This window comes from Bos taurus, chromosome 15, assembly GCF_002263795.3.
Source record: "Bos taurus isolate L1 Dominette 01449 registration number 42190680 breed Hereford chromosome 15, ARS-UCD2.0, whole genome shotgun sequence".
Taxonomy (NCBI): Eukaryota; Metazoa; Chordata; class Mammalia; order Artiodactyla; family Bovidae; genus Bos; species Bos taurus.
Genome location: NC_037342.1, coordinates 76,826,348 through 76,841,871, shown reverse-complemented (window position 1 = coordinate 76,841,871; position 15,524 = coordinate 76,826,348). Strand labels below are relative to the sequence as shown.

Below are 15,524 nucleotides of genomic sequence, written 5' to 3'. Positions count from 1 at the left end.
ACCGAAGGACGTCAGGGACTTGGACAAAAGAAGCAGGACAAGATTCAACCTAGAAAATGGAAGGTGGTAACAAAATTAATCCATATTATTAATATATGCTAGAGAGAGGCACAGGCCACGAAAGCAAAGACAAGAGAGAAATTTATAACTTTATATACTAACCCCAAAGTTAAATATTGCTAGAAGGCTCTAGAGACTGGAGCTGGGAGGAGGCTGAGGTCTGAGAGGATACCACTGCAAGTAAAGACTTAACTTCCTTACCCCCTTCCTTCCTTGCCAGGATCAGAAAGTCAAAGAAGGTGAAGAGGCTAACCACGCTGATTTACAAAGACAGCGAGGAGGAACTACGTCTGGCCAATTCTGGACGTCTGAGCTGGGGCGACAGGACCCAGACAACCACCTCAGGAAATGAGTACATGAAAAGGGGAGGTCGTGGAATTCTTTAGCCCTCGAACAGCGCTGCCTAGACTGGGGGCCGGGGTGGCGGGAGGGAGGGCAGGGGCGGAGAAAAATCTCAGAAAAGGAATTTTGACAGTGGGAACGCTAGTGAAGATGCAGCACTCCAGGCCTCCTGATGGCCCTTGTTTGATGTCCGTAAAGCCTGAGAGGATTCTGCATTAGCAAGCCTTGCGTATCCTGAGACATCAATAAAGTCTGGACTCGGGGCCGGTAGAGGGGCCGGGGTCACGTCCAGGCGACTCGGGTCAGCTTGGGTGCACCACTCTGGCCCAGAACTAAAGTGAGCGGGGATCCGAGAGTTGCCGCTTCGATGACACCCTTTTTTTTTTTTTTTTTAAGTTAAGGACATTCGAGCAGTAGTAACGGGGACAGTGCGTGGGGTGGGTGGGGGGGCTCTCTCGAGGGCTAGGAATGTGGGGGTGGCTTGCAGAGGAACTGGGCCAGCGCTGGAGGCGCCGGCGGGTGGGGTCCGGGGACCGGGAGGCGGGGGCCGAGGGCGGGAAGGGGCCGGGCCGGCGCGGGGGGCGGGACCAGGCGCGGTGGCGGTGGCGGGGGCTGCGGCGCTGGGGGCGGGGCGGCAGGGCCCGGGACACCCCCCTCCCGGTCCCCTGGCGGGGCGGCTTCGGCTCGGCCCGCACTGGAGGCAGCAGCAAGCCGGAGGCGACCGGCGGGGCGCGCCCGCAGCCGTGGACCGGGACGCGGCCCCTGAGCGGGGAGCCTCCGCCGATACCCTCCGGCGCGCCGTCCCGCGGGAGCCGGCGGAACCCCCGGGCCGGCAGGGAGCGCCGGCGGCGGCACCATGAGGCGGCCGTGCGGCGCGCTGCTGCTTGGCGCCCTGCTCTGCGCACACGGTAAGCGGCGCCGCCGCGCTCGCGCGCACCCGCCAGCCGGGAAAGTTTGTCCCCGGGCTCCGGCCGCTGCAGGACTCAACCTTCCGAGAGCTGAACGGCGCGGGCTGGGGCCTGAGAGCCCCTCGCCCTCTCACTCCAAGCATTTCGCCCGGAGATCGTGTGCCGGGGAAAGGGACCGGGAGCTCTCCACCCCCCCCGCCCCCGACTCCTCCAGCCCGAGATGGGGCAGTGGCGACCGAGGAGCTCCCCGGGCTCGGGTCTGGGCCAGGCTGGGTGGAGGGTGTGTGTGTTGGGGGGGGGGGGGGGAGGGAGTCGGGGGGAGATCCAAGGCGCTCGCCCCCTCCTTCCCTCGCTGCTCTTTGAAGAGCTGGGGTGCTTCCCGTTTCGGGTTGACCCACGGTCTCTGTGTCTTTGGTGCGAATGAATGTGTGCGAAGAAAGGCGGGGAAGGATGGTCGCTAAAACACAAATTGTAAATAGTCTTCCTTCCAGGGTCCGGGGTGTAGGGGGGTCTCAGGAGGATTGAGAAGAGAGGCTCCAGTGGAATCTGAATACTTGAGCTCAGGGGATTCCTCCCGATTCGAGGAGCAGCTGCTCGGACTCCGGACCACGCTCCCGCCGAGGGTCCTCGGGCACTGCTCGCTCGCAGCATCCCCACTTAGTGGTGTTTTGGGTTCCCTCTCCTGGCTGTGACCAATCAGTTTCCTGCCCTGGATCCTTCCCGGAGGAGGGGGAGGGGGAAACAGGGTTGGAAAAGGGGGCAGAGGGACAGAGGGAAGAAACTGCTGGAAGGCTCCCGCAGATCCGTCCTTGCTGGGACAGGGGGGCGGGTGTCGCCGAACCTTACCAGGCAGCCCCCCACCCCAGCCCCCGGCCCGCGCGGTGGCCCTCGGGGGAGCTGGAGGGATGGCAAGAGGACTGCTGCCTCATCTGCTCCTTATTAATAACTTGTTTGGTGCCCCAACGCAACTGTTGTGTGCGATGACGGCTCCGGTGGAATCTGTTTCTCGGCAGCCGGCTACGACCGTGGGTGCACCCCGTGATTTAGCAGCTGCCTCTAGTTGGTGCCCGAAGATCAAAGAACTTTGATCTTTGAACCCCAACCCTATTCACCCACCTCTGTTCAACCGAGGTGTGGGGGGGTGGGGAGACGGTGGTGGTGGAATCTGAGTCTTCCCAGTCTCCCCCCGCCGCCGGGATGAGGCGCTGGACGGGGTTCAGAGTGATGGGGACTGGAGACCACGGCCTCCTAGCCGATTCTTTCTTTAACGTAAAGGGAGCGCGTGTGGAAATAGTGCAGATTGCGGAACTTGCCTGGCAGGGCGTGGAGATGCCTGAGCACTTGTTTTAAAGATTGGTTTACCTCCCAAATCCAAAACAGAGTTCTCTGCCTGTTATTTAGACAACCCGTGGGTTTTCAGTGACTTTTTCCATGCCCACACTAAGCCCACCGAGCGCTTAACTCTTCCTCTCGGAGTAGCAGCGCGGTGACCACGTTCCTCTCTGGACTGTCCTCTCCCCCTCCGGGGTTCTCTCCTCGAAGGTTATTTGTAGCCTCTTTGGCGTGTCGGGACAGCGGCCCTACTAGGGTAGGAATGTAGCTGCTCTTCCCACCACATGGGCCCCTTAAAGGGACAGCTATGCTTTTTGGGGGCTTTTCCCCTTCGGGCTGCGAAGCAAGAGGAGGGAGCTTTCCTCCCTGCCCCCTGGAGGAAGTTTTGAAAAAGATCAAGGGAAATGGCATGGCACTGAAGGAAAAAAAAAGGGGGGGTGGGGCGGGCGCTAAAACGGATACCAACAAAGCCAGAGAGGAGATTGTCGCCTTCTGCCCTAGGGAAAGGGGAGCTGGAAGGTTCCGGGGGAGACTGGCCAAGAGGATTTTATTGCTCCAGAGCTGTCAAAACTGCATACACTACATCTGCATTGAGAACCGGGGTAGAAAATTGTGTATATTCTGTGCTTCACAAAAGAAGGATAGGAGGGTTCTTGGTCACTCTTCGGGTTCTTTTCAAGGTCAAGATATTTAATGGAAACTTCAAGGCATGGGAGGCTCTCTGTGTATGTGCCCAAGGACCCTCAGTGGCACCAAGATCTAAACTTTGCCTAGCCTGCTGCTGTGCCATCCTCGGAGGCTTGGAAGAGACAGATTCATGGTTCACCAGTGAGACTGAGCAGTCACTCAACCAAAAATACCTATGTTCCAGGGGCTCAAGGGGGAAGTCAGTGTGTCATAGTCGATCAGTTAGACAGATCTGACCTCAACTAGGAATGAATTCAAGACACTAAAATTCAAGGCACTTATTTGGATGCTGCTAGTACTTGGGACTTTTCCTAGAGCCTGTGGGATTGGCCTGAACCTGTGTAATACTTCTAAAGATTTTTGGAAGGAAACTTGATAACTGGTAATAGCTCTGGGTATCTTCCTGTTGAGGGTTGAGGTGAGACCTCAGACAATCCACCACCATTTGAAGAGCGAAAACCCTGTTTGTCTTGGAGATCTCTTCCAGGTAAGTTTTGGTACATAGAGGGTTATTGTGAGGCTGAGTGACAAAGAGTGGAGCTGAGACTGGTCTCCTTTCTGTCTGGTGTTGTCACGGTGCTCTGTTGACCTTGTCCCTGATCTTACTGGGCTTGTGAAAGATGCCTGGCTTGTCGCTGATTTTGGATTTCCTCTTCTGTCCCCTGTTGAGTATCAGATAACATCTTTGGGACTGGCACATGGTATTAAGAATGACAGGTGCAAGGCGACTGAGTAAGGCCATGTCTGATACTGAGCACGTTGGACTTTCCCATCTTCTGGGCCAGCGGAGAACACAGGACGTTACAGAGGACAGGATGTTTTACTGGCCTTTCTCGTTCTTTCTACGGGTTGACTGCTAATCTTGATCCCTAAGAAGAAGGAAGATGCGAGAGGCTGGCTATGTTGCTTCTCCTTTGAAGGCAGGATCAATCCTAGGGGCTTCCAAAAGAGGGGCAGAATTTTGGAGACTACTCTAAGAAGTAGTCTTGTCTTTTTTTGTGTTTGGACACATCTCATAATTTCGTGACCATTCCATGCCCGTGACCAACTAGGTCTATTAGCCTGTTCCAACCACGGTCTCTACATTCCTTGACACAGTTTACTACGAGTTTTATCACAGTTGTCTGGACATGGGGCATCTGGCCCCAGACTGTGTCTGGATTACCATCTCATCTTCAATATTGGAAACCTTTCTCCCTTTCTCAGCCTGGTGGGATTCAGTGTCCCAGGAAAGACTTCATGATGACTGGTTGGCTGGCAGAGCCAGGGTTTGGCCCTATAAATAGCTCTGATGAATGCCTGTGCTTGCCACTCTCCTTCCAGCTTCGAGCTGACAGGGTCAGGTTCTTTTTCCCCAGCACACTCAGGAGCATTCCCTGAACTGGGCTCTGCACCCATTCATTTGTTCATTCATTCCCTGGACACACATTTGTCAAGTGCTAATCTAATCCCTGCATGCACAGCTCCATGATCAAGAAGCGCAGGCAGTTTGAATCTTGGCTCCACCATGTCTTGGTGATCCTGTATAAAACACTTGATCACCTTGAACTTCAGGGTTCATATCTGTAAGGAAAGGGCTGGAATAGTAATAAACTATCATGCAAGGATCCTGTAAAAATTAAATGAGATAATAGGACGTTCAAACCATTCAGCACAGAGTCCCACAGATAAATGTTGGTTGTTTGCTAGTGTGCTTGCAGAAATGGATTAGAGATGGGTTTCACCTTTGGGCTATGGGAATCAGGCAAACAAGTAGTTAAACTGCAGTGTCTTGTGCTAAAATGGAGGCTCAGCCCTTCATTCAGTTAAGCTGGTTTTTGCTCTTTCTCTTTTTTTTAAGATCATGCCCTTTCTTTACCCCCTTGAACATCTAATGAAACTTAAGCATATTTCTCTCCTATCCACACTTCAGAAAAGAAGTCTGTGGAGCTCTGCTGCGAGTCTAGCGGGCTCACTCTGACTCAGTTCCCCTGGGTCAGAGCCTGGGAGGCGGGGCTTTCCTCTGAGAGCATCCCCGTAGTCGGGGTTGCAGCCAGCCATCTCGCCCTAAGGTTGCTGTGACCCGGGGTGAGAGGTGCTGGCAGAGGTCTCCTGGAGCTGCAACCATTTAGAATTCCAGGCTCTTCCTCCCACTGGCCTGGGAAAGGACAAGCCCCAGAGCTCATAAGGTAGTAATTGCCCCAATTTGGGGGCCGGGCCGCTGTGGGGCTGCCTTCCTTCACGACTACTGTCTTCAATCCGGAATCCTGTCGGGATGCAGGGAGAATAGATTGGAGTCTCAAGCCCATGACCCAGCCCCCAGCCTTTCCACCCGTCGAGTTTGACCCCTGTAGTGTCTTTGTTTTTTCCATATAAGTTGGTGCCACTGATGTGATGGTTGGGTGGGGGGGTGCGGGGGAGTTGCGGAAAGTTGACCGTAACCAAGAGCAGCCAAGAGCAGCCGTTCAAAAGAGCTGATTCTCTAGCTTTCCCGGCAGTCCTTTGACTCCATTTTCTGTTCTGCATTTTTGATTTAGCAAGAAGCAAACATCCTTGGTGCCCTTGGGCACCTTTTACGCCCTTCCGAGCAAACTTCATTCTTTCACGGCACGTAGGCATTCCCATCCTCGCTCACAGCTGAGTGGATCGCCCACCAGCTGCCCTGACACCCTGCTCCCTGCTCGTTCAGGTTAGAGTGAGGAGGGGAAGGGCGCTGCCCAAGCCCCAGTGAAGAAAGCCTCGCCGGGGACTCGCTGCAAGCCCAGACACAGCCCACCGGAGCTCCCCCCTCACCTCTGTGCAGAGCCGGGAGGATCGGAGTTGCGAGCAAAGCCGGAAACAAAAGCCTGGGAGCAAACCTCCCATCTGGCGGAGAGGCAGCACAAAGGTGCTGCTGCATGATTTATCACTGGAGGTTTTCTGGGGCTGGGGAAGCTCCTGGCCCTAGAACCTTTTGGTGGAGGAGAGGGTCCCCCACCGCCTCCCATCTGGGTGAAGGGCCAGGCAGGTACAGGGTAGAGAGACACCTGATTAGCAGTGAAATAAAGACGCTTCTCAGAAAAGGCAATGGCACCCCACTCCAGTACTTTTGCCTAGAAAATCCCATGGACGGAGGAGCCTGGTAGGCTGCAGTCCATGGGGTCGCTAGAGTCGGACACGACTGAGCAACTTCACTTTCACTTTTCACTTTCATGCATTGGAGAAGGAAATGGCCACCCACTCCAGTGTTCTTGCCTGGAGAATCCCAGGGACAGGAGGCCTGGTGGGCTGCCGTCTATGGGGTTGCACAGAGTCGGACACGACTGAAGCAACACAGCGGCAGCAGCAGCAAAGACGCTTCGAGGTTGGAAGGAGCTCCAGTGATCTCTCCTTGCTCAGTTGCTCCACTTCCTGCCCGGCCTGCAGGGCAAGGGGTAGGGGAAATGCTCCGAATAGTCCCCTCCTTGGCCCCAGCCTGGGGAGCCGACTGTCACCATGGCCTGGATGAGGACAAGAGATAGTTTTTCTGTTGGGTTGACTACGGCCTGCTGGAAATCAAATACAGATGCTGGGTTCTAATAGCCATACATCTAGCAAATAAGAAGGGCTTCCCAGGTGGCTGAATGGTAAGGAATCTGCCTGCCAAGCAGGAGACGTGGGTTCAGTCCCTGGATTGGGAAGATCCCCTGGAGAAGGAACTGGCAACCCACTCCAGTATGCTTGCCAGGAAAATCCCGTGGACAGAGGAGCCTGGCAGGCTATCAGTCCTTGGGGTCGCAAAAGAGTCGGACACAACTTAGCAACAACAGCAACAAAGCAAATAAGAAAGGAGAGGTTCCTCCTCTTTCCACTCCCCCCTCCCCACAACCCCACACTTACCTGCTGTTTAAACAAGAAATTTCAGCCACAGGTTCAGAGAAGGAAAAAAAGTGAATGGCTTTAAAATATACCTCCCCCAAATGAGAATTTCTGCTCCTCTGGGAGTGATCTCTGGCGACCATTTTTGCATAGCAAGTTGGGACATGTAGTCCAAAAATGACAAATGGACTTCTGGGGCAGTTAACACTGGTGAATCTCTTTTCTGTATTGCCGGCGCTGTGATAAGTGTTAGCATGTTTTATCACATTTACTCCTCACCGTATCCTTACTAGGAAGATTCTGTTAGATTCCTGTCTTACAGACGGGAAGGTAAGGCTTGGGCCATTTGCTGTCATACAGCTAGTGAGTAACTGCCCCAGGATCTGAACCCAGAGCCTGAGCTGTTAACCCTCTAATCCACACTGGCTCTTAGAATAGACTCTTTTATATCTATCCTAAACCAGAAGACCCTGATCAGGACTGGTCTCTGTTTTATCTCAGATTGACCTCTCCTCTCTGTTTTCAGTCTTCATCTTCTCAGAGAATCCCAGTGCATAAAGAATTACCTATCGGGTGCTTTTTTTTTTTTTTTTTTTTGATGGAGGGAGGCTTTAAAAAGCTCCCAGGAGATGTGGTTTGTTGCTCTTTGAAGCCATGTGTTATCCTGTGGGCCTTGGGTTTTGAGATGTAGGGGGAGGGGAGAGCAATATTCTGAGCAGCCTCTCAGTGAGCACAGCCGCCTCCAAGCCCTGCTGGATTTGTGGAGTCTTGTTGACTGAGCTCCTGGGCAGGGTGAGGAGACTTCTGAAGACCTGTACGGAGACACAGCTACATTACTGGGTTGAGAGAGCAGATGCAGATGGAGATGGTGGTATTAACAGCAACAACAACAAAAAGTAGCTGCTATGATGTACTTTGTATGTATTATTTCATTTAAACCTCCTATCAACCCTATGAAATGGGTACTACCACCACCCCCATTTCACAAAAAAGGAAACGAATCCATGTCTAAGTTGCTCTGAAATTTAGGTTCTAAATGCTCTTGTCTATGCTTGCCTCCTAGGAATTGGATGATGACAGATTAGGTAAGGATAAAGGATGCCATGTACTTCAAGCTCCCCCAGAGAAGGGCCGTAAAGTGGGACCGTGGTCACAGGACTCTCCCCCGTCTCTTCCTGAGGCCACTTACGCCGCCAACTTAACACGTGGGAGCAGCACTGCAGCTTGGCAGACAGTCGAGTTTTTAGACGTCTCAAGCCCTGAAATATTAGGGCTTAATCAAGGGGTGGCTGGATAAGACAGGCTGAGTGAGTCAGATTCTGTAAAAGTAATAGTAGGCGCCGTCATTTATTGAGAGCTTAGTATATGCTAAGGGTTTTTTATGAATTAACTAATTCAATTCTCATAACACCCATGGGAGGTAGGGGCTCTTATCCCAGTTTTCCAAATGAAAAGCTAAGGTAGAAATTAAATAACATGCCCAGGTCCGATGGCCAGTAACTAGCTTCGTTATGTTCCTGTGTTCTTGACACTATGCTCTTCTGCCTCAAAACTTTGGAAGCTGATCTTACTTCTTTTCTGTGTTTGAAACTGGCAAGAGAGGACTGAACTTGCTGGGACTGATAGTCATGTGTCTCATGGTGTCACTTTTGAGAGGGCCCTCAAGGAGAAGAGTTTATCAGATAGATTTTCAAACTAGGTAAGATTGGCCTCTAGGGATCAAGAGACAGAGATACGGAAAGTTATGGACGTCAGTAACTCAGCCTGATAACACAGCAAATGAAAGGAACTCTTTTTGGAGAAAGGAGTGAACTTAAACTTTGCCTGGATACAAGTAGGTAGCCTCTTTAAAAAGAAGATTCTTGCTTTCTTGAGTATAGGGTAAGTCGGAAATAACCACTTTTATTACTCATGTTCTGGGCTTCCTCTTTTCCTCTGACTTCAGCTCTCACAGGATTCTCAAGGAATTTGTTTTTTTTTTTTTTTTTTAATTTTACAAACTTATATGATCCATACTACAGGCAAGCATTGAGCGACGCACTGAATACAGATACAAAGCTCCATATCATACAGTTCCAACTGCCAAGAGACTTCTGGTCTAGTAGGAGAACAGCGGTCCCACAGTGGGCTAAGTGCTGCCATAGAGGAGACACCAGGGGCCCCTGGGCACAGGGCAGACGCTTTCAGTTAAGTCAGGCTCCACGGATCCAGGTTGGGCAGCATCAGGAAAGGGTTCACGTCCTGGCCTCCTGCTCTCAACCATTTTCCTTGTTTGGTATTGGTTCCAGAGTTTTTTTTTTTTTTTTGTGCAAGGTCTGTCCTCTCAAACAATGGCTGTATAGAAACCCGGGTCTCTCCTGACTCCAGGTGTCTCTTGGGTGAGACCAGATCCATTTCCATGTGGCTTTTGGCTGCTACCCCTTTCGGTTATGTCAGTTTTGTCTTGCGGCACGGGCCTCCCTTTCAGTGGGAGATACTGCCCAAGTAAGCTGAGTAACCTGCCCGAGGATTGGTCTCTTGATTGGCCTGGGTGTAGTTTAAGGTCATTTCAAACAACTTATCCTCATTAAATAAGGTTTGTATCTTCATCATGGCTGCCAGTTGATAGAAAAGAAGACAGCATTGGAGAAAAGAACAGTGTTTAAGAAAACCATTCCTGGTGGCCCAGTGGCTAAAACCCTGTGTTCCCAAGGCAGGGGGCCTGGGTTTGATCCCTGTTCAGGGACCTAGATCCCGCATGTTGCAGCTAAAGAACCCGCATGCTGTGACAAAGATGGAAGATCCCAAATGCTGCAACTGAGACCTGATACAGCCAAACAAACAAATATTTTTGAAAAAAAGAAAAACGTCCTTCACTTATATGAGTGATGCTCTCTCCCTTTCCCATTGTAATCACTTCCAGGCTGCGAGAGCTGTCATATCCCTACACTCATAGGACAGCCCTTAAGCCTTCTCATTTCTTGTTCAACTTGAAAAAGCTGCTCTGTAGCTGTGTATAGTCACTGGACACCTTGGGCCTCCGGGAAGGTGTGGTCCCTCCTGAGCTGAGCGTTCTGTGAGGTGGTGAGGAGCAGTGCCTCTCCAACTTGAGTGTGCCTCAGTGAGAAGCTTTACTGAGAGTCCGGATGCTGAGACCATAGTAACAGAAGAATATTGGTCTAAGGATCAGAATGGGGCTGCCCTCCTGGCTCTCCTACTTAACCTATGACCTCGGCCAAAGCAGATGACTTACCTGTTAAAAGGGTACGGCTGTAATGATTAAATGAGAACACAAGTGTGTGTGCAAAAGTGGCTTGCAAACTGCTAAGAGAAGCCGCGGAATTTAATCATTTGTTGTGTGGAGTCCTGCCTTTTTCTGGACCAACACAATACTGAGGCGCTCATTCAGAGGACTAGGGTTCCATACTCTCCTTGCTTCGCTACCTGACCTTAGGGCAAGGGGAATGGGCCTTTAGCCTTGGCAGTAGCCAGAAGGAGGGGTCACTGCTTGAAATCCATAAACTGTCTGTGCATTTGCTAAATGAGACTGCAGAAAGAAGGACTCGGAAATTCCAGTATTACCAATTCCCTTTTTGGATCTCAGAGATTTGGAAACTCTCATAATAGCAATACCATGTATTGGGAGGCAGGAGCATGAGGGGGTTAAGAGCAGAGGGTCTGGAATTGACCTGCCTGTGTGTGAGTGCTGGCTCCAACCCTTAGTATCTGTATGACTTGTCAACAGACTACTCCTCCCTGGGTCTCAGAGTCCTCACCTGTAAGATGGTGATAATAATAACAGACACCTCCCAGGACTATTGAGAGCCTTCAGTGATGTAGCATAAGAAAAGTATTTTAGAAGAGTATTTGGAGAGCACATGGTAAATATTCAGTGAGTGGTGGCTGTATTTTTATAAAGCTTTCGCTGTGTGCTGGCCCTTTGCTAAGAAGTTTACATGGATTTTTAAAATTTAAAACATTTTTTAAAAAGAAAAAAAAAAGCATTTATTTATATATTTGTCTGCACGGGGTCTTAGTTGTGGCACTGGGATCTAGTTTCCTGACAAGGGACCAAACCCAGGCCCCTGGCACTGGGACTGCAGAGTCTGCGCCACTGGACCACGAGGAAAGTCCCAGATTATTTCTTTTGATCTTTACAAAACCCTTTGCGGTAAAACTATTGTTATTCCCATTTTATGGATGAGGAAACTGAGACTCTGGCATGAACTAACTCGCTCAAAGTTGTAGAGTTAGTGGTAGAACCAGGACTTGAACTCCAGCCTCTCTGACTCTGGAATCTATGTTCTCTCACATGTTCCGCAGTATCTGGTAGTATAAGCAGGTGGACGTCTCTCTTTCTTTCTGAAGAAAGCAGTGAGAAAGTGGTAGGTAACATGGCTGAGATTCGAGTTAACCTCCTAGGAAGGCCCTATGAGCACAGTAACATGTATCCCAAAAGCTGGATTACTGGATGATCAGGGATAGTGAACACTTTGGGAAGAGATCTTTTCCTTGTTGAACAGCATTAAATTTAAGGTCCCATGCCCTCTACGGCCAAAGCAGACTTGCAACGTGGCTGGGAAATAGTGTTTAAGGCCAGAAGCCCCGGGGAGCGCTCTAACTGAACCCTTCTTGAAATGAAGACCGCGTCTTGCCACCCGCGGTCGGTCATTTGTTTCCTTTCTTCACTCACCATTCTTTCAGTTAAAAAGGGTTAAAAGCTGTCCTTTATGATCACAGCCAGGACTCGAGTAAAAAGGCAGAATTCCACCTCCCAGGATCCCAGAGGGGCAGCAGTTGTCCAGAAGAGCTGAGTCTTGGAGGATAATGTGTCTGTTTACCGTATGAACACCCAAGCCAAGAGTTTGCCTGTCGCCGGCTGCCTGACCTTCACATGCCAACGTTCAGATGTTGCTCTGACAGGCAGGAAGTCGTGCCTTTTCAACAACCAACTTGATGCCCACCGGATGGAATGCTTTGTTTCCAAGTCTGCAGGGGGAAGTCAGGACTTCTGCTATCACTCAGCCAAAGGGGGTTGGGGAGGCTAAAAAAAAAAAAAAAAATCCCCTGAAGGCTCTTCTTTACCTACTGAATTCCTTTTTTTTTTTTTTTAAGATTTATTTATTTATTAATTATTTTTGGCTGTGTGGGGGCTTTTCTCTAATAGTTGTGAAGTTGTGAGCAGGGGCTACTCTTCCTTGCGATGCGTGGGCCTCTTATCACGCTGGCTTCTCTTGCAGGGCACAGGTTCTAGGCACATGGGCTCAGTGGTTCTGGAGCACAGGCCCAGCTCCTCCGCCTCCTGGAGAATCCTCCTGGACCAGAGATCGAACCTGTGCCCCTGCATTGGCAGGCAAATTCTTAACCACTAGCCTGGATTTCTTCTGACTTGCATGTAGCCTAAGATGCTGCTGTCCATGATCCTGGTACTCAGGTTCTTAGCTTCAAGGCCTTTTAGAAAAGAAGCTAGCCCCCAAATCCTCATGTCCCCACACCTCCAGCCTGCACTTCTGGAGCATCCTTGGTGTGCCCAGGCATGGATCAGCCTCTCCCACATTCATCTTCTCATCTAAGTCTGTGACTTTTTTATATACCAAGCTAAGGGGACTATGGTACTTAATACAAGGTAGCACAACTGGTCAGGGGTCCCAGCTCTGTCCGCTCCAGGTCCAGAGCTTTTTCCTCTTCCCCTCCCTCCCATGCCTTCTCCTCTCCATTCACCCCCTTACCCTGATCGCCTCCTTGGTGTGGCCCTGCTCCCTGCTCTGTGTGGTTAGCAGTATTTCTCAACCTTCCATTTACATTTTAGGCCGGATAACTTATTTGTTTGCAGGCACCTTCCTGTATGTTCGGAGGAGGCAATGGCACCCCACTCCAGTACTCTTGCCTGGAAAATCCCATGGACGGAGGAGCCTGGAAGGCTGCAGTCCATGGGGTCGCTGAGGGTCGGACACGACTGAGCGACTTCCCTTTCACTTTTCACTTTCATGCATTGGAGAAGGCAATGGCAACCCGCTCCAGTGTTCTTGCCTGGAGAACCCCAGGGATGGGGAGCAGCCTAGCCGACTGCCGTCTATAGGGTCGCGCGGAGTCAGACACGACTGAGCGACTCAGCAGCAGCCGCAGCTCTGTACTTTGCGGACTAATAGCAGCGTCTGTGGCCTTTATCCTCTGACTTCCATCCGCAGCGTCTGTGGCCTTTATCCTCTGACTTCCATCCGCAGCGTCTGTGGCCTTTATCCTCTGACTTCCATCCGCAGCGTCTGTGGCCTTTATCCTCTGAATTCCATCCGCATCACCAGTTACAACCCAGAATGTCATCACACATTGCCAAATGCCCCCCAGGGAGAAAAAAACATCCTTCACTGGAAACCACTGTGGCAGCCTATTCTTGCTCTTCATCGTTCCTCCCCGCAAAGGGGGTCAGTGTCTTGGTGAGCCCCATGGCACGGAGTCCTCTGGAATACTTAGTTATTGCTCTTCCATCCCAGCCAGAGTCCCCGAAAACAGTGCTTATAGCTGTGATGAGCTGATCACACTTAGAAAAGTTTCTCCGTCCTGCACTTGGGGAGACCTGGAGAGACAGGCGAACTGGCCTTGGAGTAGATGTGCAGCTTCTCCCAGATGGATTCCTGTGGCTTCCGCAGGAAGTCCTGCATCTTTTCTCGGGCAGCCAATTCCCTCAGCATGTGGAAGGTGAGGGCAAGTCCTCCGCTGAAGGTGGGGTGAGAGCTGTGGTCCTCCACTCCAGAGACATACGTTTTGCCTGTAGTTTCAGAGCTTCACAGATCATAAAGGCTGCCCACCCACCCCCCCCATCCATCTGCAGGTTAGGGACCCCTGCTTTCTGCTTATCATTGTCCTGGGGGTGGATGTGGAGAGGGAGGGGTCTAGGGAACAGCAGTCCTTTGCTTTTGGTGGGAATAGCAATCCACCCTTTCACTCTGGGCCCTGAACCCTAAAGCTGGCCCCAGGAATATAATGTGAAGTGACGATGGATGTCAAGGAGATGAGCCAAGAGAGGAACGCTGGGCCCCGGGAAATAGGAAAGGAAGCGGGGTGGCATTTGGGAGCTGACTCCTTCCCCATTCCAGCCCAGCCCGAGGGCAGCACCCAGCGGAGGGGAGGACAAGGAGAAGAAAGCAAGTGGGGGAGATGAGCAAGGGAGAGGTGGCCCCCATCCTTCCCAGCTGCAGCAGCCCAGCGGGTTAGATGAATGCTGGTGTGGGGGGTGGGAAGAGTGACCCTGGCAGAACCCTTTGTTCCAGCTGAGGCTGGAGCGGGGGCACCGAGCCATTCACACGCCATCCCAGGGCATCCTGCTGGGCACGCTGGGGAGGGGGCGCAGCGGCCGGTCATGGGACTTGGCCAGGCAGATAGCTGGATGCTCAATAGGGAAGCCCAGCTGCGTGCAGTGAGGGCTGGGGGCGGGGCAGCCCCTGCCATCCTTCCTCCGGGCCACGGCCAGGCCCACAGACAGGAAGGCCCCAGCTGGCCCCAGTCGCTCTGCCCCAGGGGAACCTGGTCCCCCTACCCTGTATCCCGTCCCCCCTTCTCCTGGTCGCCCCCCTTAGAGGTGCGCTCTGACTGTAGGACTCCCGGCAGTGTCTGCTGCTTCCTGCTCCTCGGTGTGACTTCTCATCCCCAGAGGGGCGCCAGCATTTTAATTCAGCGTCCGGGTCCTGAATAGAGGCAAAAGCATCCATAAAGCCACCTGGATTCAGAGGGAAGGACCTGGAAGCCTTTGTGCATTGGCCTCCTGTCCCTGGTTCCCTTTCCTTGGGACCAGTAGCCCTGCAATTGGCGTCATTTGTCTCTGGTCCTTTGCGGGTGTGCAGAAAACCCTGTCATAGAGGGGAGACCTGGGCCGTCTGTGAGCCCAAAGTCAGACAGTATCTTCTGGACTGTCTGTGCCTAGAGGAGGGGGACGGCACCATGACGTCATCCACATCTCCCCGCAGTTGTCTCCGTGACCTCCTGGGTAACAGTGCCCCTAGACTCGGCTCCTCTACCTTGCCCCACCTGGAATGGGTTTTGGTTGGGTGGGAGTTGAGCCCTCACTGGTTCCTCTTTTCTCTGCCCAGGACTGGCCAGCAGCCCCGAGTGTGCCTGTGGTCGGAGCCACTTCACGTGTGCAGTGAGCGCCCTCGGAGAGTGTACCTGCATCCCTGCCCAGTGGCAGTGTGATGGAGACAACGACTGCGGGGACCACAGCGATGAGGACGGATGTAGTGAGAACCCCTCCCCCTGCCCCGGGCTCTTGGGAGGGTGATGGATATAAACAGATGGGAGGTTTCCTCACAGTGTGTATGGCTTCAACCTTCCCCTGTTTCCCATATTTCCACATACATATAGTCAATAAATGGTAGCTTAGCTGGTAAAGAATCCGCCTGCAATGTA

At 52.1% G+C, this 15,524-nt stretch overlaps 1 protein-coding gene across 2 annotated transcripts in view; it reads left to right on the top strand.

The window, feature by feature from the left end:
- Positions 1-1,077: 1,077 nt before the first annotated feature.
- LRP4 (LDL receptor related protein 4) overlaps positions 1,078-15,524 on the top strand; it is a 51,549-nt gene continuing 37,102 nt past the window's right edge. Inside the window, exons 1-2 of one of the 2 annotated variants that reach the window (XM_024975054.2) lie at positions 1,078-1,310; positions 15,209-15,355. In XM_024975054.2, the coding sequence (XP_024830822.1) occupies positions 1,259-1,310; positions 15,209-15,355 (199 nt within the window). In that variant the 5' untranslated portion in view covers positions 1,078-1,258. The remainder of the gene's footprint in view (positions 1,311-15,208; positions 15,356-15,524) is intronic. The other variant, NM_001077843.1, reaches the window with a different exon arrangement.